Raw genomic sequence first — 20,296 nt, forward strand, 5'->3', positions numbered from 1 at the left:
GTATGTAAGAGCAGGGCACTGTATCTGCAAAACTGCAGCACACCGCACTACAGAATACGTAGCAATGCTTGCTAATAATGTATTATCTCAAACCAATGCAACGCTGCCGTGCCACAGTTTATTTCAGCAAAGCTTTTAACAAAATTTTACACAGTATGACAGCTTGTCACAAGGATACATTGATGATGGACGAAAATTTGCACTTTATTTGTGGATAGCTTTCCAGCAGGCACACAGAGTTTCACAAAAATCGTACTCTTTCCTGGCTACTGACAACTTTTTTCTTCACTTGCTCAATTCCTTCCTTCTAGATAAACCAAATCGTCGAGGTTAAAATAGTAAAATACAGTTTGTTAGCAGCAAAACAGGAGAACAAGGGAGAGACACTAATACTTTCTATTTACATAGGAACGAGCGCAAAAGTGAACTGAGAAATTAGTGTCCTTGTATTGAAGTATTTCACCAGATGCAGCATCAGGACATTTTTCCAGACGTGCAATTTTTTCTTTCGTTTCCTTGCAGGCTTTCACTTTAAGCGGCCACACCTGCAAAAGCAAGAAAAAATTCCTGTTTCATTCATTTGATCACAACTCGAATGAAACTACAGCTGCTGTAACGATATTTCCCTTAGAGTAGCAGATGCAGCATTTTTTTTTTTTTATTGGAATGGTAGCGCTAAAATGCAGCTGAACCACAGACTAGCCATGTTTCAAGTAAATCATAGACTATATTCCGCAACAACTTTGTCTGGCAATAGAGGCAAAGCTGCAGAGTCAAATCATGCCCTTTCAACCTAAGCTGCGGAATACAGCGCCCGCTTGCAGCTTTCAGTTTTCACTTAAAGCATACTGTCAATATTCATTATTAAGGCACATCTTTAACGCAACAGCTAACTACCAGTGTTGAAAGTCAAGGAGAAAAATTTTGCTTGATTAAAACAAATGTGCTAGGTACCTCTAGTTACAAGAAGCTTGAATAGATGGCGCCAGCTGCCCTGATGACGGTGTGAAGGTACCATAGAGAAACCAAATTGCTAGGCAGCCAGGCGCACTGCCGTGCGGCTCAACTTTTTTGTGGAATGACTCAGTCATGGATGTTCAGCCTTTGTGGTCTTTGTTATTGCCAAAAAATGCTGTCACTGAGTATATATAGCCTAGCAAAGTTTGGAGGTTCAATAATCAAGAGTGCCTAACTCTGAAGTTGAACAAGGTGGAAAGAGAATTTGTTTTATCAATACAAGGACGAGCAGGTTACATATCCGACTATATACAGTAGAACCCCGCTATAGTGAGCTGCTGTCTCATTTCGCATTCCATAGGATATAGATTTTCTTTCGGTTAGAGTAAAATTTTTTTTCCAAGAAACGAATATATTAAAGCGTGTCTGGCCGTGGCGATGTAATTCCCGCGAAATGATGACATCGCGGCACGCTCGAAGTCTAGGATCGCGAGGCATATGGATACCGAATAAGATAAAACGGCGTTCTTTGGGGTGGCTTCACCACAAAGCTCGAAAGCTGCGAGGAGAAGCCAACTTTTCGAAATCCTTGAGGGCGTGAGGCAAAGCACACGATGTGCACGAAAAAGTGAGGCGGGATTTGAATGTAGAAAGAAGGCGGCGCGGGTCGCTGAGAAACGTTTATGGTTTATAGGAGTTTAACGTCGCAGAGCGACTCGGGTTATGAGGGACGCCGTAGTGAAGGGCTCCGGAAATTTCGACCACCTGGGGTTCTTTTACGTGCACTGACATCGCACTGTACATGGGCCTCTAGAATTCCGCCTCCATCGAAATTCGACTACCACTCAGAAAGGAAAGCCAGTAAAGTACAGTGAGGACTTGAAAAGGAAAGAAAAGAGGCGAGCGTTCGTAGCACGGCAGCGCGAAGTGGAGGCGTGGCGGCATTGTATAGGCAGTTCTGCCTTTCTTGACTTTGCCGCACGCATTTCTTTACTACTACCTCTAAAATGATGCTGAAGCCGCAGACGACGATGCCGTGATAATGGAAAGCTTTGGATTTCACATACAATCACAACAGGTAAAATTACTAGCATATAAAACTCTTGTCAGGTCAAAGTTAGATTACGCATCGCCAGTTTGGAACCCTCATCAAGTTTACCTTATCAATGCGCTCGAGTCACTTCAAAACAGAGCAGCCAGATTCATTCATTCCTCCTATTCGTACGATATCAGTGTAACATCTTTAAAAGCGGAATCCAGTTTAGCGCCCCTTTCACTTCGTCGTCGTATTTCTAGCCTCTGCCTATACCATAAATTTTTCCATAGTTCGCTGCGCTGCGCTCCCTACATTGCCCCGCCAGCCGGCATATCCCACCACATTCGTCATCCTTTCCAAGTGTTTCGCCCCCGTGCCCGTACTGTTACCTGTGCCGCTTCTTTTTTTCACCGTGTTTCTGTAGACTGGAACGACCTCTCCAATGGCATCGCTACCATCTCATGCCCATCCACATTCGCCGAAGCTGTTACCAACCATTTTTCAACATAACACTTGTTCATTTGACTGTATGTACCCACCCCTTATGTAATACCCCCAGTGGGTATTTAAGGTATTAAAATGAAATGAAATGAAATGAAATGTTGTATTCGTCTAAATATGGTACTTTCACAAGACACGAACGATGTAGCTGCCGCGGTGGCTTAGTGGTTATGTTGCTCGGCTACTGACCTGAAATACGAGCGCTCGCTCCTGGCCGCAGCAGTCGCATATCGATGGAGGCGATATGCTAGAGGCCCGTGCACTGTGTGATGTCAGTGCATGTTAAAAAATCCCAAGTGGTTGAAATTTCCAGGGCCCTTCATTACGGCTTCCCTGACAGCCCGAGTCGCTTTGGGACGTTAAACCCCCATAAACCAAACCATAAATGATGTCGTAAACATGATAACATGTGATAACTGCAAATAATTATCGCATAAAGGGACAACAAGAGCGGGAGGTAAGATATTTCTCAATGTTCCTTTCATAAACCAACACTTCATGCTTAGCAAGCAGCCAGGGAGTGTATACAGTAGCCAGACCCATGCCATCACCAACAACTGATATAGTAAAGACCCTGATATAGCAAAGGTTTCTGCTGGTCCGCGCTACTTTACTATAGAGGGGTTCTACCGTACTTGGGGTGTAAATGCACATGCCCACTCAACCAGGGATGCTCACCCGATTCAATGCACATCACTGCCATCGCTGTCCTTGCCCCCTTTCACTCAGCGCCCGATGTCTCAGAAGAGGCTTCCTGGGCCCCCTGCTCAGCGGCCTTGGCATCGGGCACCCACAGGCCGGAGTCAACGCAGCGCTTCATGTGGTACCTAGCCTCCTCCTCAGGTATGGTGGCAATCACTTCCTTCAGCATCTCCAGGTCGCGCGACTCGAAGCACTTCTGCAGCGACTGCACAGGCGATCAATGCAAGCAATGTCAAAAGAAAAACATGGGACAATTCTGAAGCTACCTCACCTCTTCATCGACATCATTATTGTTGACGTCTGATTAACCCTGTCTCACACCAGCTGCGGCCATCTTGGCTCACATTTTTGATGTCGTCACCCTGCCTGCCTCTCTGCTGTCCCCTGATGCGTCTTTTCTCCATTGAAATCCACTTTGCTACCCTAAATGACCATTAGTCGTCCGTTGTGCGCATTCGATGTTCCACCCAAGTCATTTTATTCTTCTAGATTGAACCTAGAATATCACATTCATGTGTTTGCACACTAACCAAGCTTCCGTTGTTTCTAAAATTTTAATTTCCATACCTTGATGTGTTGCTCTCAGTTCCATCTCAAGTCTTTTTGCCAGCCTTCCAAGTTTCAGCCCCGTGAGTTGGTAGTAGCGAGAAGTTAGGAAGGCAGCCAGGAATATAACTACTGCTTCATCATTTTAATTTGCTTGAATGCTTATGCTAGCTCAAGTGCACGAACAGCCGTTATTTTGCAGGCTGCCTCATGTGACTGCAACCAAGTGAAGAAACTCAATGACAAACAATTTACCAGGCACAGGCGAATGCCACGTGATGATCCATGTTTACGAATGCCTTTAGCACGGTTCAAGGCACAAAAAATAAGCACGAAAAAATTTTATGTCTCTACTTATTACATTACAGGACAACTCGGTGGGCTTTTCGAACATTTTTGAGTTTACACATCACATTTCTGAGCAGTCCTCTCTATATGCCACGGAAAGCCACTTTTCAGAAAACCGACAAGAAGTATTTTAAAACAGTAAATACCAGGAAACTGAAACTGGGTTTTGGCCAAACGTTGACGTTAAGGATACTGAGGCAAAACTTGTCATGAATGCGTGGACTGCCCAACTGACTGACAGCCTCCATCACTATTTGTGTGATATTACTGAAAACAAGCTCGAAATTTGTTCCTTCAGCAAAGGGAGAGATAACATCAATAAGCGTGCAAACTCTGACATCGCACAAGCAAGGTTGCGCACGCAAATCGCCACGATTGGGGCCACGAAAAGGGGAATTCTAACATTAATTTGCGCTGAAACAAAATGGTACCCAGCTGCGAAATTTGGCACACAGTTCAGAAGACTGTAGAGAATGTACTGTGAAAGTTTCACTAAAATCTGTGCAGGTGAAAAAAAAAAAAAATGGCAGAGCTGACCTTCAAAATGAGGACGGCAAAAGAGTGAACCCCAAGCCGAAGTGCATACAGCTGAGCTACGTTTCACTCTGTCACTCAGAGGGTCTGCTCAGCACCACTATGGTGTTGCAAACAACTTGACTCACCTCTGGAAGTGTCTCAAACACCTCGACCGGGTCAAGACCACCAGGTCCTAGCCTCTCCTGCCGCTCTTTCTGCAAAGTTTTTGAAGCCACAACCAAACAATCACGTCAGATCTTTTGTTCCTCGCTTCTAAGGAAAAGCACACATAGGTGGCAAAGCATGGTCAAACAAGTACAGTGAAACCTCGTTATAGCAAACAGGTAAAAAATCGTAAAATAGCTCGCTATAGCTGGAATTCGTAATAAAAAATGCACGCAATACCGGAAAAAATAAGTCACTGAAGGGACAGCAATTCAGGCGATCCTTACTAGAGAAATGGAGAGATTTTCACAGGTTACAGAAGTGTTTCGAAGGCGCTCGCGGCTATTCCAGAGACCGCAAAAGAACCTAGCGCGTTAGGTTTGCTTTTCCGCACAGCACTGCAAGTGCAGGTTAAGCGCCAGCTACAATAGCTTCACCGCATCACAGCCGTGTTGCGTGGAGAGCGGTAAGTCAGAGAGGAAGCTATTGCTGTTTTCCCCACCTCCGCGACAGCCGACATGAGCGCAGGGTTGTTACTGCAATCGTACAACTACCTGCGCTGCTGCTTCCAGGGTGCTGTCAACGGATGCCAAAGGCGTGAAGGCGTTCTGACTGCCGGACTACAAACCTGCCCGCTGCTGTTGGCGGGTGCGAGATTAAAGCGCAAACCTTGACACTTGCCGCATCGCCACCAGTCAGCTGTGTAGTGCAGCAAAGCCTGCCGCCTGAACAGGCACCGTTTGGCGCTGGGGAATTCGGTTTCATGGCCAACCGCGTTCAATAAAGCAGAAATTGCATTTGTTTGTCAAATATACTCACGAAGAGTTCGATATAATTCGTAATATCCGTGTTCGTTATACCTAGGTTTGACTCTATCAGTGGTGCTTGTTTGGCCCGTTGAGTGACAATGGGAATATGTGCGACTAGGAGAGACCATTGGCCCTTGTTAACCCATTTGCCATTGTACGCTTCTTCATCAGTTTCAGCGAAAAATATACCCATGACATGAGTGGTGGCCAGTGCTTTCCACATGCTGGAGAACGCTTTTTTTTTTCCGTTCAAGGCAGGGTGGCAGCAATCTCTCACCTCTTCGATCTCTTTCACCGCTTCCTCCAGCTTTTCCCTTGCCCTCAGCTGGACACGCTCCTTGAAACCCTTCAGCTCATCCTCAAAGGCATCCTTGTACTGCTGATCGGCCATCTGGATTCTGAAGGAGAAATTGGAACAGCAGTACCTTCTTTAACGCATTTCGAAAACCTCAACACGCAGCTAAGTCGTAAAAGAAAGAGTAGAATCAAGACGAAATGCTTGTCGCCACTTTTCAACCCGCGCATCCCAACACCAGCCTGCAAACTCAACCGCAGTGCTCATAATCTGCTCAGGCAGATATACCAGCGTGCGCTCACCGTGTAAAGAAGGAGGAAATGCAGGAACGGGGGTCCACTTCAAGCTGCTTGCCCAACTCCAGGATGTACTGGATGCAGATGCACTGGTGGGCGACGTGTGCCATGAGCTCGTGTTTCTGCACGGGAGATTCAAGGACATGCACTATAAAACGCCAAGCACTCGTCCTGTAGTGGACCTCGTTTCCTGGTGTTCGAGGAACCAAATGAACACTGACATGCGACTGCTGAACAAGCTGTGCAAGCCATGGTATGTTGGTGTGATTAGGCGGTGGCCGAAATAGCGTGCAACGCTTCCAAAATTTGCGCACCTTTTCCCGATGGCGATGTTCATGACTGAAAAGTAGCTCGTCATACGTTCTAAGTACAGACAAGCATCTTTCGTTGCGGCAAAGCTCAAGTACCACAAAAATGGCAATGTCCTATCCTCGTCAAGACCTTGAGAACAGTGACATGCGGTGAAGTGATATGCGGCTGGCACACCTATTCGCTCTGACTCGGTCCGTGCAAAAATGAGCCATCACTGAAAATTATAACCACAGGGTTCAATAAATGAGCACTGGTGTGCCCTGTCTATGATTTGCAATGCCAAGCATGTTGTTTTACACAGTTGCATTGGCTTAGTCACGAACGTTGCTGAGGCTTTGAGAGGGAAGAGCGATACGTGGCATAGTGATACAGCAAAAGCTCGTTTATCCGAACTCAGTTAATTTGAACTGACGCCCGGGTCCAGGCACAGCCCTGTGTATTTCAATGGGGGAAAACTTGATAATTTGAACAAGTCGGCATCCGCAATGGTTAATTCAAACTAGGAGCTCCTGGCTGACACCGCTCCTCGTAGATAGAAGTTGACCCATAATGAGTACAACACGCTGCAAATTTACTAGAGATGTGAAACAAAAAAAAAAAATGAAAAAGCCGAGTGCACGACGCTGGCGGAGGCTGTGCTCTGAAGCGTGCCGTAGCAGGTTTTCCCTGCCGGAGAACTTGCCCGCACCGCTGATGCTTTGGCACAAGCTGTTTCTGGTTTTCATTGTTCCACGGTCACTGGGTCGCGATCACGTGGTGTACACAACGCAGTTCGGCCAGTTTGGCTACCGCAGTCATGTTTTTTGTCGGTGCCGTGAGGTACGTGGACAGCAGTGTGGAGATGTCGGAGCCTTTGAGTGACGCCGATATAATTGAGGCAGCATGCTGTTGGCAGACGCCACACGGCTCACGTGTGGTGAGAACAGCCGACAGTGATGAGCTAGACGATGGCCACAAGCCCATGCCACTGCCAAGTGCATCTGAAGTAGCGTTGCTACTTCTCTGCCAATGAGAACTCGGATGTTGTGGTGTAGCTCTTGGACAAGCTGCAGATGACAATGATGGAGCCTTGACAGAAGAAACGCAAGCAAATGCACATCACTGATTACTTGTAATTTTGACAGCCCCTCCCCGTAAATAAACATGTTTTGGAGCATAAACAGTGTCACATATTCCAGCATTAAAGCTCGCTGCTCACGTGAATGCATTCCAGTAGTTGTTTCTGGTGCATAACTGGTCAATCAATTTAGTTCATTTGCCATTAGGACTGCATGAATTTGATTCTCAGAATCACCTGCCACAAACGTGTGGTAGTGGCTAGCCCATGATAATGAGTCTAGATGCGACTGCTTCGGGTTCTGCCCGTGCGGTGGGTGCAATGACCGCTCATTCTAGCGCCCATTCTACAATTCAAACTTCGCCTAATTTGAACAATATTCCGGTCCCCTTCGAGTTCAAATTAACGAGCTTTTACTGTATGCCTTTCTGGATGCACCCCCCGTGTAGCTTCCACAATGTTGCATGCCAAGTGTGAAACTGACTCACTGGCTCCCCAGTCCCAACTCTTTTGCATAAGTTTTTTCGGAACACTCTAAACACAGTGAAAAGAAGTCTGCGATGAACATGTACAGTGGTGGGCAAAAGTAAGAGCCTCCCCTCGTTTCCCGAAGCTTGCCACTCTGCATTGCGGGCACCACCTAATGAAGCCCCTCTGCTGCCGAGACCGGTGCACTGGGCTGCTCTCAACAGCACGTAAGCTTCATCAGATGGCGCCCCCACCCATGCAGAGTGGCAAGCTTCGGAAAATGAGGGGGGTCTCCCATGACTGTATTCTGTACAAAAAAGACAGCGAAGATTTGTTGAGAACTAGGATTCTGACTGCCACAACCGTAGCTCATACCGTTAGTGACACTTCTCGCTTAACAGTAAGTGATTGTCAGTATGCACCTTTAACCTTCACAACTTTGTGAGGGAGCCTTTCTTTAAAAAAATCTCAAATGTTCTTTTTAATAGAAACAAACATTAACGTTCAAAGCAAAGTCCGCTCGAACGCACCGAACGCTCCGCTCGAACGCACCAAACGATATGCATCAAGAGGGCACAAACGAATTCATTTGCTACCTGTTTGAATAATGTTGCTTGAAAGAACACTAATCTTTGACCTGTTAATAAAGAATTTCCTTCCGACTTGAACCGTACTGCTTGAACCTACAGAACATAGTGTTTTTGTGTTTCTCTTGGTAGAAAGATGAGGTGAAGGATATTTTTTTTCTCTCTGCCGACACTAAGTAACCACTTGAAATAGCTACAAAATGAGTAGTTTCCGACTGTCGGCCACTTTCGAAAAGAACTTAGCTGTGCTATCTATCGGATGTTGCTGGACCACCTTTACTGGGGCCCTCACCACCTCATTTCTTTGAAGCTTCACTGCAAGGTAAAGCTTCTACTCAGACACTTGCAACATTTTATGGTGCTAATTTGAAGTTTGCTGGGACAGCCAGTTTTTCCTTAGTTTTACTGATAAGTTCAGAGTGATGTGGCACCCCAAGGACAAGGACGTAGACGGAGCGACGACTTTTGCTGATAAATTTGTGCCGGTTTCAGAAAGCTACCCGAAATTGTGGAATATGTCCAAAAACAGCCCTTACCGATTCTGCTTTATTGTCTCCCAGGGGCTACGTCTCGCCTCTCAGGCTGGAGGTTGAACACATGCAGTGTAGGCCGCGTACGGGCATGCACACATGTGAATAGTCAATTGCTACTTATTGGCACACAAGTCGGCAATTTAGCGTTATCGAGGCTCGGCCATGAACACACAGACATAGGGAGTGCAAAAACAGGGAAAGCTGGCTTGGGGAAACCGGACACGGAATGCTGAAAATGTAACAACATAAAGCACTTTGTGCACTGACAATAAGCTCTGATTGCACAAAGATGTGGTAACTTGCCTCGTCCATCTCGAGCCTTATACACCACAGTACGAGGTAGTTGGCCGTGTACTCGCATGCCAGGTGCGGCTGCTCGAGGAGGAAGCGCCGGCTGTCGTCGTACTTCTGCAGCATCCCATACTGCTTCAGCAGGGGCTCGTTCTCGGCCACATACTTTTTCTGCGGGACAACAAAACGCAGGCTACAATGTGAGTGAGCACGTCACTCGAGAACACCTAGCCTCACTCTGATGCGGGGCCAAGAAGAAAATTGTTAAGATAGCAGTAGATGTCACGCTAATAGGCTAACCAGTAGCCTATTAAGTAACGACAACATAACCAAAGGCAGCAGCACTAATAAAAAACATTAAGGAACCAGCAACTCCCCAAAGCTTTCACAACATAAAAAAAAAATGGAGCAGGGATTAACAGGGACACTTTCACCAAGAGCAGAGGTTCTACAAGCCAGAGAAGGTTAAAAATAAAACACAGGTGCCACCATTACTGGCGAATTCCGCAAGCAAACTGCGGCACTACGCTGTCAATCAGTTAAAAACCATGACTGCGGAGTCCTTTTCAGTGTAGACGTCCCATACATAAAATCGAATGGCAGAAAAATTTTTTAACGCAATTTTCAGAGCAATCAACAAGCGCTTCACTGCTGTACAAACGTTGACACAACCAGCATCGATCTCTGCTGTGACCAAAAACTGGATGGACTTGTGCTCAGCATCCCTTCAAAAGCAATTTCCACAATTTTTAATTTTTCTCGAATTGGGAGAGAAGACTAGGCCTACAGTCAGAGCATGAAAACACTGCGGAGGGCAGCTAAGCTTTGAAAGTAAGTGCATTTGATATTACAATAGAGAAATAGCCTTTAGATATATTCTCCTCAATGCATCTAAACACCAAGCAAATCCGAAAGAAAGAGAAAGGGGAAAATAAAGTTCACTTAACAAAACACGTTGTGGGGCTAGTTGGTGAAGCATATTTTCTGGAAGTTCTTTATAGAGCTACAAAACACAAGGACACAGGAAGAAGTACACAGGACGGGCGCTGTTTTTTTTTTCTTTGCTACGCATCGGTTAAGAGCCAACAACTGGCCTCGGCCTACTCCGTGTATGGCTGGGGGAGTACTTTCTGGCAGGCCAAAAACTTCTTCAGCGCCCGTCCTGTGTACTTCTTCCTGTGTCCTTGTGTTTTGTAGTGCTATAAAGAACTTCCAGAAAATATGCTTCACCAACTAGCCCCACAACGTGTTTTGTTAAGTGAACTTTCTTCTGTGGGCCCTTTTGTGTTTCACCCCTCAGGCCTGACACTTCGAAGATCGTGAGCGCAGATAGCAGTCACCACCTGCAGAGCGAGATTCATCGCCTTCTGCCTCAGGAAAGGACTTGTGCCTGCAGAAGTGAGTGCCTTTTTTGGAAATGTTAGACCAACTTTAGGACATGCAAGACGTGTTAGCAAAGTTTTAAGAGCAGAACTATGGAGGCAAGTGAGACTGCTGCAGGACTGATTAAGCGTGGCATGCCTACGTGAAGGTGCAGAATGTTTGGATAAGGTCAGATTTGAGACCCTTCGGCGGCAAGCGGCCCAAACGACTGAGACATTATGGAGGCGCATGATTAATCAAGCCCTGCAGAGTGGTACGAAGCCGCCTAGAAAAGAGGAAGCGAGAAGGGAACCCGTGGTTCTTGGGGACGTCACCCTTCCAAAAGACATCGCAGACTTCCTGGGCAAAGGTCCGAAATAGTGCTCTGAACCCAGTGTCCCGATGCATGAGTTGTTCGCACTTAACCGATGTGTAGCAAAAAAAAAAAAAAAAACAGTGCCCGTCCTGTGTACTTCTTCCTGTGTCCTTGTGTTTTGTAGCGCTATAAAGAACTTCCAGGGAAAAGAAAGACTGGCAGTAGTTGTGCCCAACAGTCATGTGGATATCCCGCAATATTTGCGAGGTTTTCGCGACCGCCTGACTTTAGTGATCGAGGATGCGTTCAAATAAACAACTGTGGCGGTTCCTATCTACGGATTTGATGTAGACTTCGACACAAGAACTAGAGTCCTGAAACCCACCTGTGCTTGCTCCTTCTCTTCTTCACTCACGACAACCTCCTCCCTCGGTTGTGGCTTGTTCAGGATCTGAAAAGAGAGAGTTCAAAATCCATCTCTTCTTTTTTTCTTGCCATCTTCATTCTGACACCTGTTCAAACGGCACAACTTAATACACAATTTTCAGGTCGCACTTCATTCTTTCATTTAAAGTGCTTCATACCCAAAAGGTGAGAGAAGTCTGACAGATGCGAGACATGAATGTAATCACGGCAAGAAGGGATTGCTATCTTCCTCCGTGAAATGAAATTGCAGTTGCTAAAGGCCAGGGAATCAAATAAACTGGAGGAAACACTGAAGCTCTGCCTTAAGGCTATGATGTAATAGCGTTAACGGGTTAATGCCCATATATGCACAATTGGTAGCTGCACTAATGCCCTGCGATGGAAAGTGCTGCTACAGGTGGGGATTGTGTGACCTGGGTTGCTCAGCCCAAGAACTCTCGCGGCCAATCATTAATTTAACTGCCACATACTAGAGTGGTCAGTTTCCTCACAATCTGGTGGGCTGGTTGTGCTGACGCCACAAGGTCACGTGACCTAGGTGGCCAACCTAGGTTGCCAGAGCAGCCGGCTGCTTCTGCCGAGAGGCCTCAAATGGCCGCCAATGCCAACGCCGAAGCCAGACAATTTTTTCCGACATGGGGGTACTAATGCTCTCAGATTAAATCCGTGGGAATTAAGCAGGAACCCCTTAACGACTCATTTTCAGGAACTGTGTTTTTTTTTTTGCAGCACAATGCAAAACTCCTAGTCTAATGTACCTGATTCCAACACAGTAAAAATTTCCTGCATGAAATTTTTCTGTACGGAATTACTGAGGAAAAAAATTTGGATCCACGAACCCTGCCACAAACGTGCAGGCCAGACCGCAAACACTAATAAGTGAGAGAAATAATGACTGTGATTAAAGAACTAGAAATTATTGCTACAACACTCGCGTCTACTAATTGAAAGGTTCAGCGCTAGGGGAAATGCAAGATGACTCACCGTTTTTGTGAAACCTTCTTTGCTGATTGTATCCACATTCCATGGCGTCAGCTAAGTGAGGAAACCAGAAGAAAGGGAAGTGTGACTAAGCGAACAAAGAGAGAACCCCTGAACTACACCCTGAAGAAAGCAATGCCCGTGAAGAACAGAAAACGTCTGTGGTAGCTACTTTACAGGTGATCTCATATGTGCAATACGCACACAGTGCACAAAAATCTGCATGACCTGCCCATGTGAAAAGCTCTACTCATCTCAATAGTCATTCATTGGACGTTTAAAGGGACCAAGCTCCCAATACTGGCAAGCAGTTTGACGATGACGATAACAGCAATGGCTTTTACAAGCAAAGGCAACATTGTGGGCCATAAGCCATGAAATAGGGAGTATTCGCTGACGTCATAGCCGTTGTTATTTTGTTGTCTGTGGGGCACTGCGAAAGGATGCAGGCGTGTCAAAAGGGATTAATGCCTCCTTCTACAGCCTACACTGCTGAAGCTACGCGCTGGGCAACAAAATGGCGCCTGCGACGTCAGGTGAATGCCCCCAATAGTGGAGGGCTCTGAAGGAAGCTGGCCTGTACTAACAAGGTACCGCACTTTTTTAAAAAATGCAACGTAATCATTGATAAATTCTCTCGATTCATTAAAATGCTTAAGCCAGCGAGCTTCAAAAGCTAGAATGAAAAAACGCACCAGCGATTATGCTGGATTTTTTTTTCTTGCCTCACATGAGGTGAACATGTCTCATGTATACAAGACATCGTTCTGTTGATAAAACAAAAACCAAAAGCATCGAGAAGAAGTTTTATTATAAATTATTTAGCAGTCATAGGTGAATACCACGTGGTGGTCCATGTATTCTAATGTTTTATGCACCATTACAGAGAAGAAAGCATACAACTACAATGAGGTGTCTATAATCCTTTAACAGACACATTTATTTTTTTTCAAAAATGGTACCAAAACGTTCATTCAGTACAGCTGCTGCCATCTGTCAGCAAGCTCAGAAGATGCTTTTGATGAGTCCCACTCGCCTTAAAGGGACTATGCAATAAATTAATTGAGATTACGTAAAGCACATGAGAGATAGGCACTTCATCACTCGTCACCCCAACGCAAGAATTTTTAAGCTAGCATCAATAACAACGAAGATATAGACCATTAAAACTTATGCTCCCCCCCCCCCCCCCCCCTCAACTCGTACACGCGGGGCACCAGAAAAAAATAAAGAAAATAGCTCTCGGACTGGGCCTCGCCCATGAATACGTCATCCGCTGACGTTCCTTTTGCAACTTCCGGTTGTCGCTCCTAGCACCCCAGCAGCAGCGTCGGCGGCGTGATTGCGGCGCGCGTCGGGTTTCTTTGCTTGTTGTCTGTTGTAGTTAGCAGTAATGGACCCGGACCTTGAAACGCGACTGCTTGCTCTTACGGCCGCGATGGGCATCGAGCCCTATGCACTCACGCTGTACCGGCTAAACGCCAGCGACGACAGTAGCGACTCGGCGAGCCACTGCGAGTGGCTCCGGAACTCCCTACAGACGGAGGCGGCAGAGGAAAATTGAAACCATATGCGCGAAGGCAATGCCCTGGCTCATGCTTGCCAGACAGGGTCGCGCAGCGGCACGAGCAGACGATTTTCACGGCTACCAGAAGTGTGCCTGTGACGTCGTGGCTGCCGTGGCTCCAGCGAATGAGAGCGTGTGGTGGCCTGATGACAGCATGGGTATAGTGACGTTCTTTTTAACGATTTTAGCTTCAAAATCGATCACTACGAGCATACCAATCGGCCCGCGAATTTTAAAAAACACGGTTTTTAAAAATTCATGATAAATTGCCCGCTCAGTTCCGGAGACTCATACTTTGTGTAAATGCTCTTTAGCATCATTTCTAAGCATTGAAAACATTTACAAGCGACTTTTTATTCAATGCATAGTCCCTTTAAACCGGACACCGAGTGCCAAAAAGCACAGAACAAGCACAGCACTCCTCATGAGCCGGAAACGACACTTGGGCTGTGACGAGCCTGGCTCGTCCACGTCCGCTAGGGTTTTAAACCTTGGCCACTGGCAGCGAGGCTGGGAACTACTGGAACAAGCAAGATTTGTTTTCTTTCTTTCTACACACGCACACACTACGGGAGATACAACCCTCAACATCAACGTTCATCAACATCGCTGCGAAAGAAGGAACACTTCCGCACCTTCTCTTTTTTGTCCAGCGCCTCCTGTTCTTTGCGCAGCTCTTTGTCTTTCCTCTCGAGCTTGGCGACGTCTCGCTTTGCCTGTTCCAGGTCCTTGCCCGTCTTGCCCTCACATCGCTTTCGCGCATCCAGCAGCAACTTGTCATTCCTGGGAAGATCCGTAAATGAGACTCGTGAGGAGAGAACCTCAAATCGCTCCTATCCGTCACCTTCTCGATAAACTCAATGCCCTTCACTAAGGAATTTCTTTGCTTTCAATGTGATGAACGCACTATCATGCATATTGGTGGGTGTGGAAACGTGTACTTACTAACTCAGTGTCATGGCTACAGTGGCCTAATTCCAAGGGGCTGAGGATAGGACATACATACACCACCCACTCGCATCTTTTACAGGATACTCCGGCCCCACAATGCGCGAGATGTGGAGTCCACATCCATGTTGTCCACACATTAATCATATGCCCCAGACCGGTTATGCAAAGACGACAGCACTTTCCTGAACTTTACACATTTAAAATACCAATGCACCCTTCATTATTTTTAGGTGATCACCGCATGTTCTCATTAGATAGTTTTTTAAATTTTTAACTGATGTAGGTTTTTTAAGAGAGATTTCACATTCAAAGTAACCTCAGCACCTCCTCATTGCTGAGGAGAGTGCTGAGCTCACCCATAGCTGCCAGACGCCTCGCCTCTCTTGCTCAAGCAAGGACTGTGGTTGAGGCTACCTGGCTTCGTCGTTCATATATAGCTCCTGTTAGAACAATTTTAGGCACTATACATCATTTTAAGCCATTCCACCAGATATTTCGGCATCCTGTTCAGACTTTATAATCATGCACATACTCACTACTCTTAGGCCGGCCCTATACACCTGGTTTTAAGGCTATCATCGGTACACGTTTTAGCCCGAGGCGACCAAAAACCTCGTGTTTGGCGCTCTTTGGCCTTAGTTGCCCTTGCGCCATAAAAACCTAGCATCATCATCATTATCATAATTTCAAGGGCCATTGGTTTTCACACCATCCCGTGATCCTAACAGCTAAGATATGAAGACGTATTCTTAAGTCCACAACAGCACATTACCTGATGTGCGGAAAAATTTTGCAGCTGTTGAGCAGCTAAGCCCTCACTTGCCTCGTTCACGTTGAGAGCATGCACAGAAGTGACACAAAATGCTCACTAATACACTTCATCATGTTTAGCCACATCTAAACAAACAGGCCATACTCAAGACAGCAAAACAGATTTTTAAAACAATATTACAGCACATCTTGCTGTGGTCTTACAAGGAAACTGCAATTTCAAGGCTCAGTAAGCCCACTGCAACAATTCATAACTGTACAGAAGAGTGCTCACTCCCACTGAGAGACAAATTCTTCGATATGACAAAATAACTTGAGGCTCACTTGAGCTACAGCTTCACTGTAGTGAGATTTCGCCAAGCTGCAATACTAAGAAAAGGGGAGGGGGGGGCTTACCTGGCCTTTTTCTTGTTGAACTCTTCCCGCTCCTTTTTCAGCTCGTTCATCCGTTCGACACGGGCCTGGTGCCGCCAGCGGAACAAGCTGGGCGTGTCGATGTTGGGGTGTGTGTCGTCCTCATCGTCCGACACCTGCGCCCGGCAATGGCTCCACATTAGGCAACACCAGTCAACAGGACAAGCACATGTAAATACAATCGACTCTCAATAATGGAAACTCAAAGAGGACCGAAAATGTGTATGAAATATCTCGAGTTCAAATGAAGGAGAGTTTTTTTTAATACACTTTATATTGATGGGACTAAAGTCTAAATTCTAATAATTGGAAATCAGATTAATTAAAGTTCACTATATTTTGCATACAAGCTCAAAGGAGCACTGACATTAAACTGATAAGGTTACTTTTCTTTGAAAATATGAGTAGCTATTGAAGAGAAATTTTACTGTCACCTACACACCAGCATTACTTTCAACTGTGATTAGCATTTTGTCAGCGATAACACTATTTGCTGCTCAGGCTGGATGGAAGAAATCTGTGATGTGCAAGATGCTGTAGGTAATCTATGTGTTCCAAAGATAGGTAATCCTGGCTATTTCACTGCAATTCACAAACATGATCATACATCTATTCTTCTTGCCTTGTCATGCTAACATCTACACATCATAAGGAGCTGAATTTGTGAGTCATTCCAATACAGAATTATTAAAAATCAATTAAAATTAAGTTCTACACTGACATAGCCATTAGCTCCTTAACACATCCAAGTATGCACACAAGTAGATTTTTTTCGGTAGTAGGAGGGGGTGTAGGTATACATTCCCAATAAGAGTACTGCCAAGCGTTTGCACGAGCGACTACCCGAAGAGTGAAACAACATTTACCATCAATAACTGATTGTAAACGAGATGCAAAACAATTGCAAAGCTTTGCATTTTTAAGTCCAGTGACAAGCCCTGAACGTAGTGGAAGCTAGCCAAAACATGGGAATGTCACTAACTTCTCAGTAGCGAGGGCCATACTATATAAATGTTGAGCATTGAGGATACTTTTGGAAAACAAATAGGAGAAAGTCAGATTTTTTTATTTTTTTCTAGTGCTGAACACTCAAGCCATGAATTCTGCAAGGTGATCAGAGTTATGTGCAGAAAAGCACAAAAATAACTCCAACCAAAAGCTCACATTTGTCTACAATTCACAGATAAATGAAGTGATGGCTTGTCACTACCCCTTCGGTGAAGGATTTATCAGTCACGTTATCAGTCATAAAATATCTGCTGGCTGAATCACTGGGCTCGCTCTCAGTTTAATCAGCTATGCAAAATTTTTAAATGCAAGGACGTGGTTACACTAATCATGCACGCATCATGCAGCAACATGCATGCTAATAAGTGAGCTTTGTTAGTCATGCGAAGCTTTCACATACTAAACACACGAGGTTCGTTTCATATGCAAAACTTCAAATTTCTACACACAGAATCTGGTTTGGAAAAAGCCTCACCTTTCGACTCGTTTGGCATACCGATTTAGAACGTCCGCTTGCGCTATTCTGTACTGAGATCGTAACAAGTTACAGTAAAATAGTCCAAGGTGATCGAAACCTACAATTATTTTTTTCCCTTTTCACTCGGCACGCTAACAACTGCGTTCTCTTTCTTGTTATCTCCACGATTTTTTTTCTTGAATTCTCAGCAAACGACAAAGCCCGATTTAGGTGGTCATCCAAGTGAACGCTCATCGCCTGTGATGCGAAGTTCCACCGTCAGCAAACGTGAAGTGTGACTGACAACCAGTCTAAGACGGCGGGTTCATGAATACTACCAAAAATAAGAACAGAGCGAAAATTGGGCTCCGAACCGGGATCAGTACAGTTCAGGTCGGATCGTACTTTCAAGCACGGAAATATCAAAGATCTGCACCTACCCAAGCGTGACCAACGGTCTCGCAACTCTAAACACCATCCAACCAACGCACGCAATGAGCAGACCGTGACATGCGTGCAACTCGGCCAACTAACACGACTATGCCTGGGCGGCTAAGGCAATATAAATTGAAAGAGGAGACAAGGGCACGTTGAACTAGTTTACTCATTTAATTTCGACTCAACGATGACTGTATGCGCCTCGGAGATCGAAAAGCGTAAATCTATGAGCATTACGGCATTTTCAGTTCGCGCCGATCCGATCTAGCGCGAATTACCAGTTTTTGCAGCCTCGGAGTCCACAAGTGGCTGTCTTTCGACGTGTGGGGTCGAACCCTATTTAGGTTCGAGCACTTGTGCAGGCAAACAGTCAGCGATCGGCCGTTTAGAACAGATATTCTAGAAGGATCTATGCGGGGTCAGTTCGGGTTTCTGTTGGGAGATGCGTATACACTAGATTCTGAACCTCGAAGGCGATCTACATCTATCAACGCCATTCTGCTAGTATTCCTAACCTATCGCGGGCGTTTCTGGTTCGCGCGGCTCGGTTTAACAATAAAAACGACAGCATTAATCACTTACCTCGATTGTTTTCCACTTACTGTAATCCACCATCTTGAACTTCGCTGACCCTGGTTGCTTGCCAACGGCGTGTCGTACGGCCAAGATTAGCCGGCGTGATCGCGACACACAACCAGTTATCCAAAGCTAACGAGCCGGTTAACGCAACGTTAGTGAAGACAGAATTAGTTAGTAAAGGAAGCACTACTGTAAGTTCTGAGGCCACTGTAGGTGCAAGGTATAAATAGTTACTAGCGCAAAAAAAAAAAAGTTCTTATGCAGCGCCATCGCAGTGCAATGGCAAAGGTTTACAGAAAAAGCGGGAATTTTGAATTTTCTTTCGGACAAGCGGTGGTATCACTATCCTTTTATGTTTATATCAGGCAAACCACGTCATTCTATTAAAACTCTAGTCCAAGGCAGCTCACTGCCTTTTCAATGGCAACTCCCGGCCACAGTTTCAGACGGCCCAGACAAGGTCTTGATTGCAGCTAGCGAGACCTTGTCAACAACAGTAGCGTAAACTACGAATGTGGGAAATTTCTGCTGTGATGAAGGTGTTCAAACTCATGAAGCTTCTGGACACCTAAATGACGAAAATGCCTACAATAGGCGGAAATCGCGATGGAGACGGCGGTGTGGATGGAGGGGGCCATCCCCCTGCACAGTAGCACAGAAAGGTCATACCGACGCTACTTCTTTGTTTGGTTCAAATGTAAACACAACGTTCTGAGCCTCGAGTTTTTCCTGATATTTCTGAAAAGTTACTTCCAAACGTTAATTTATTGTTTTACTAAGATTACTGAGGCACCAAAAAAACAATTAAATGGCAAAATAACTATAAAGTAACTATATTGTACTACCATACCCGCTAGTTGAGAGATCGTATGCACGTGCGCTGCAAGCTTCAGCTAGCTTTGTATGAAGCAAGCTGCTGCAAGGGCTACATGATGAAGCACTTAAGCGCGGTACAACTGTGAGACGTCACACATTCCTGCACTAACATTATTAAAATGAAATCCTAGACTCATGCTTACAAAATATAGCAAGTACAGTGCAGATGTCAGCACGACAGTAGAGTATTGATGACATTTAGGGCGACTGTACCTTAAACCATCCCACCTGAGTTTCTACCATCGTCTGCTACATTTTACTTCGATTGTAATCCAGTCCGTTATCCAAAGTGACCATTGGCTCTATGCAACCACGATACCATTAACTCTGCACTCTTCCTATTTCTTAAAGGAATATCCAATTTTTTTCTTATTAAAAATCGACGATTTTTCTCTTTTTGGCTACGCTTATGATAGTCCCGCAGAAAAAGACGCATTTATTGCCCAGAAAATTGAATTTAAATATTTACCAAAAACGATTCCATGATCATCTTTCCGAAGTGAATGACCAACGGTAGTGGTCTCTAGTCTCAGGTATTTGTGAGAAAACGACTGTCTCGCAGAAGTTTGCTTGGGGGTTGGCGGCCCCTGTATTTATTTCTTAATCTTTTATAGATTACTAAAGCATCGTTTTCAGTTAAAGTACTATCTTCATGAAGATGACGCGGTAATCTATCAATACACGCCAACTTCAACGCTGCCGCTACCATTTTAGTTTGTATAGCTCAGTGC

General features: G+C 45.4%; 1 protein-coding gene across 1 annotated transcript; it reads right to left on the minus strand.

The window, feature by feature from the left end:
- Positions 1-104: 104 nt before the first annotated feature.
- On the minus strand, positions 105-18,846 carry Cdc37 (cell division cycle protein 37). The gene is made up of 11 exons (XM_077637388.1): positions 18,693-18,846; positions 16,190-16,323; positions 14,707-14,854; positions 12,508-12,558; positions 11,483-11,548; positions 9,432-9,590; positions 6,178-6,293; positions 5,858-5,978; positions 4,753-4,821; positions 3,173-3,401; positions 105-545 (listed from the first exon to the last, which is right to left on the minus strand). Exons 1-10 carry the CDS (start codon positions 18,723-18,725, stop codon positions 3,216-3,218), a joined length of 1,083 nt encoding a protein of 360 aa, XP_077493514.1. The 5' UTR covers positions 18,726-18,846; the 3' UTR covers positions 105-545; positions 3,173-3,215.
- Between the last annotated feature and the right edge of the window lie 1,450 nt (positions 18,847-20,296).

Source organism: Amblyomma americanum, chromosome 9 (genome assembly GCF_052857255.1).
Source record: "Amblyomma americanum isolate KBUSLIRL-KWMA chromosome 9, ASM5285725v1, whole genome shotgun sequence".
Lineage (NCBI taxonomy): Eukaryota > Metazoa > Arthropoda > Arachnida > Ixodida > Ixodidae > Amblyomma > Amblyomma americanum.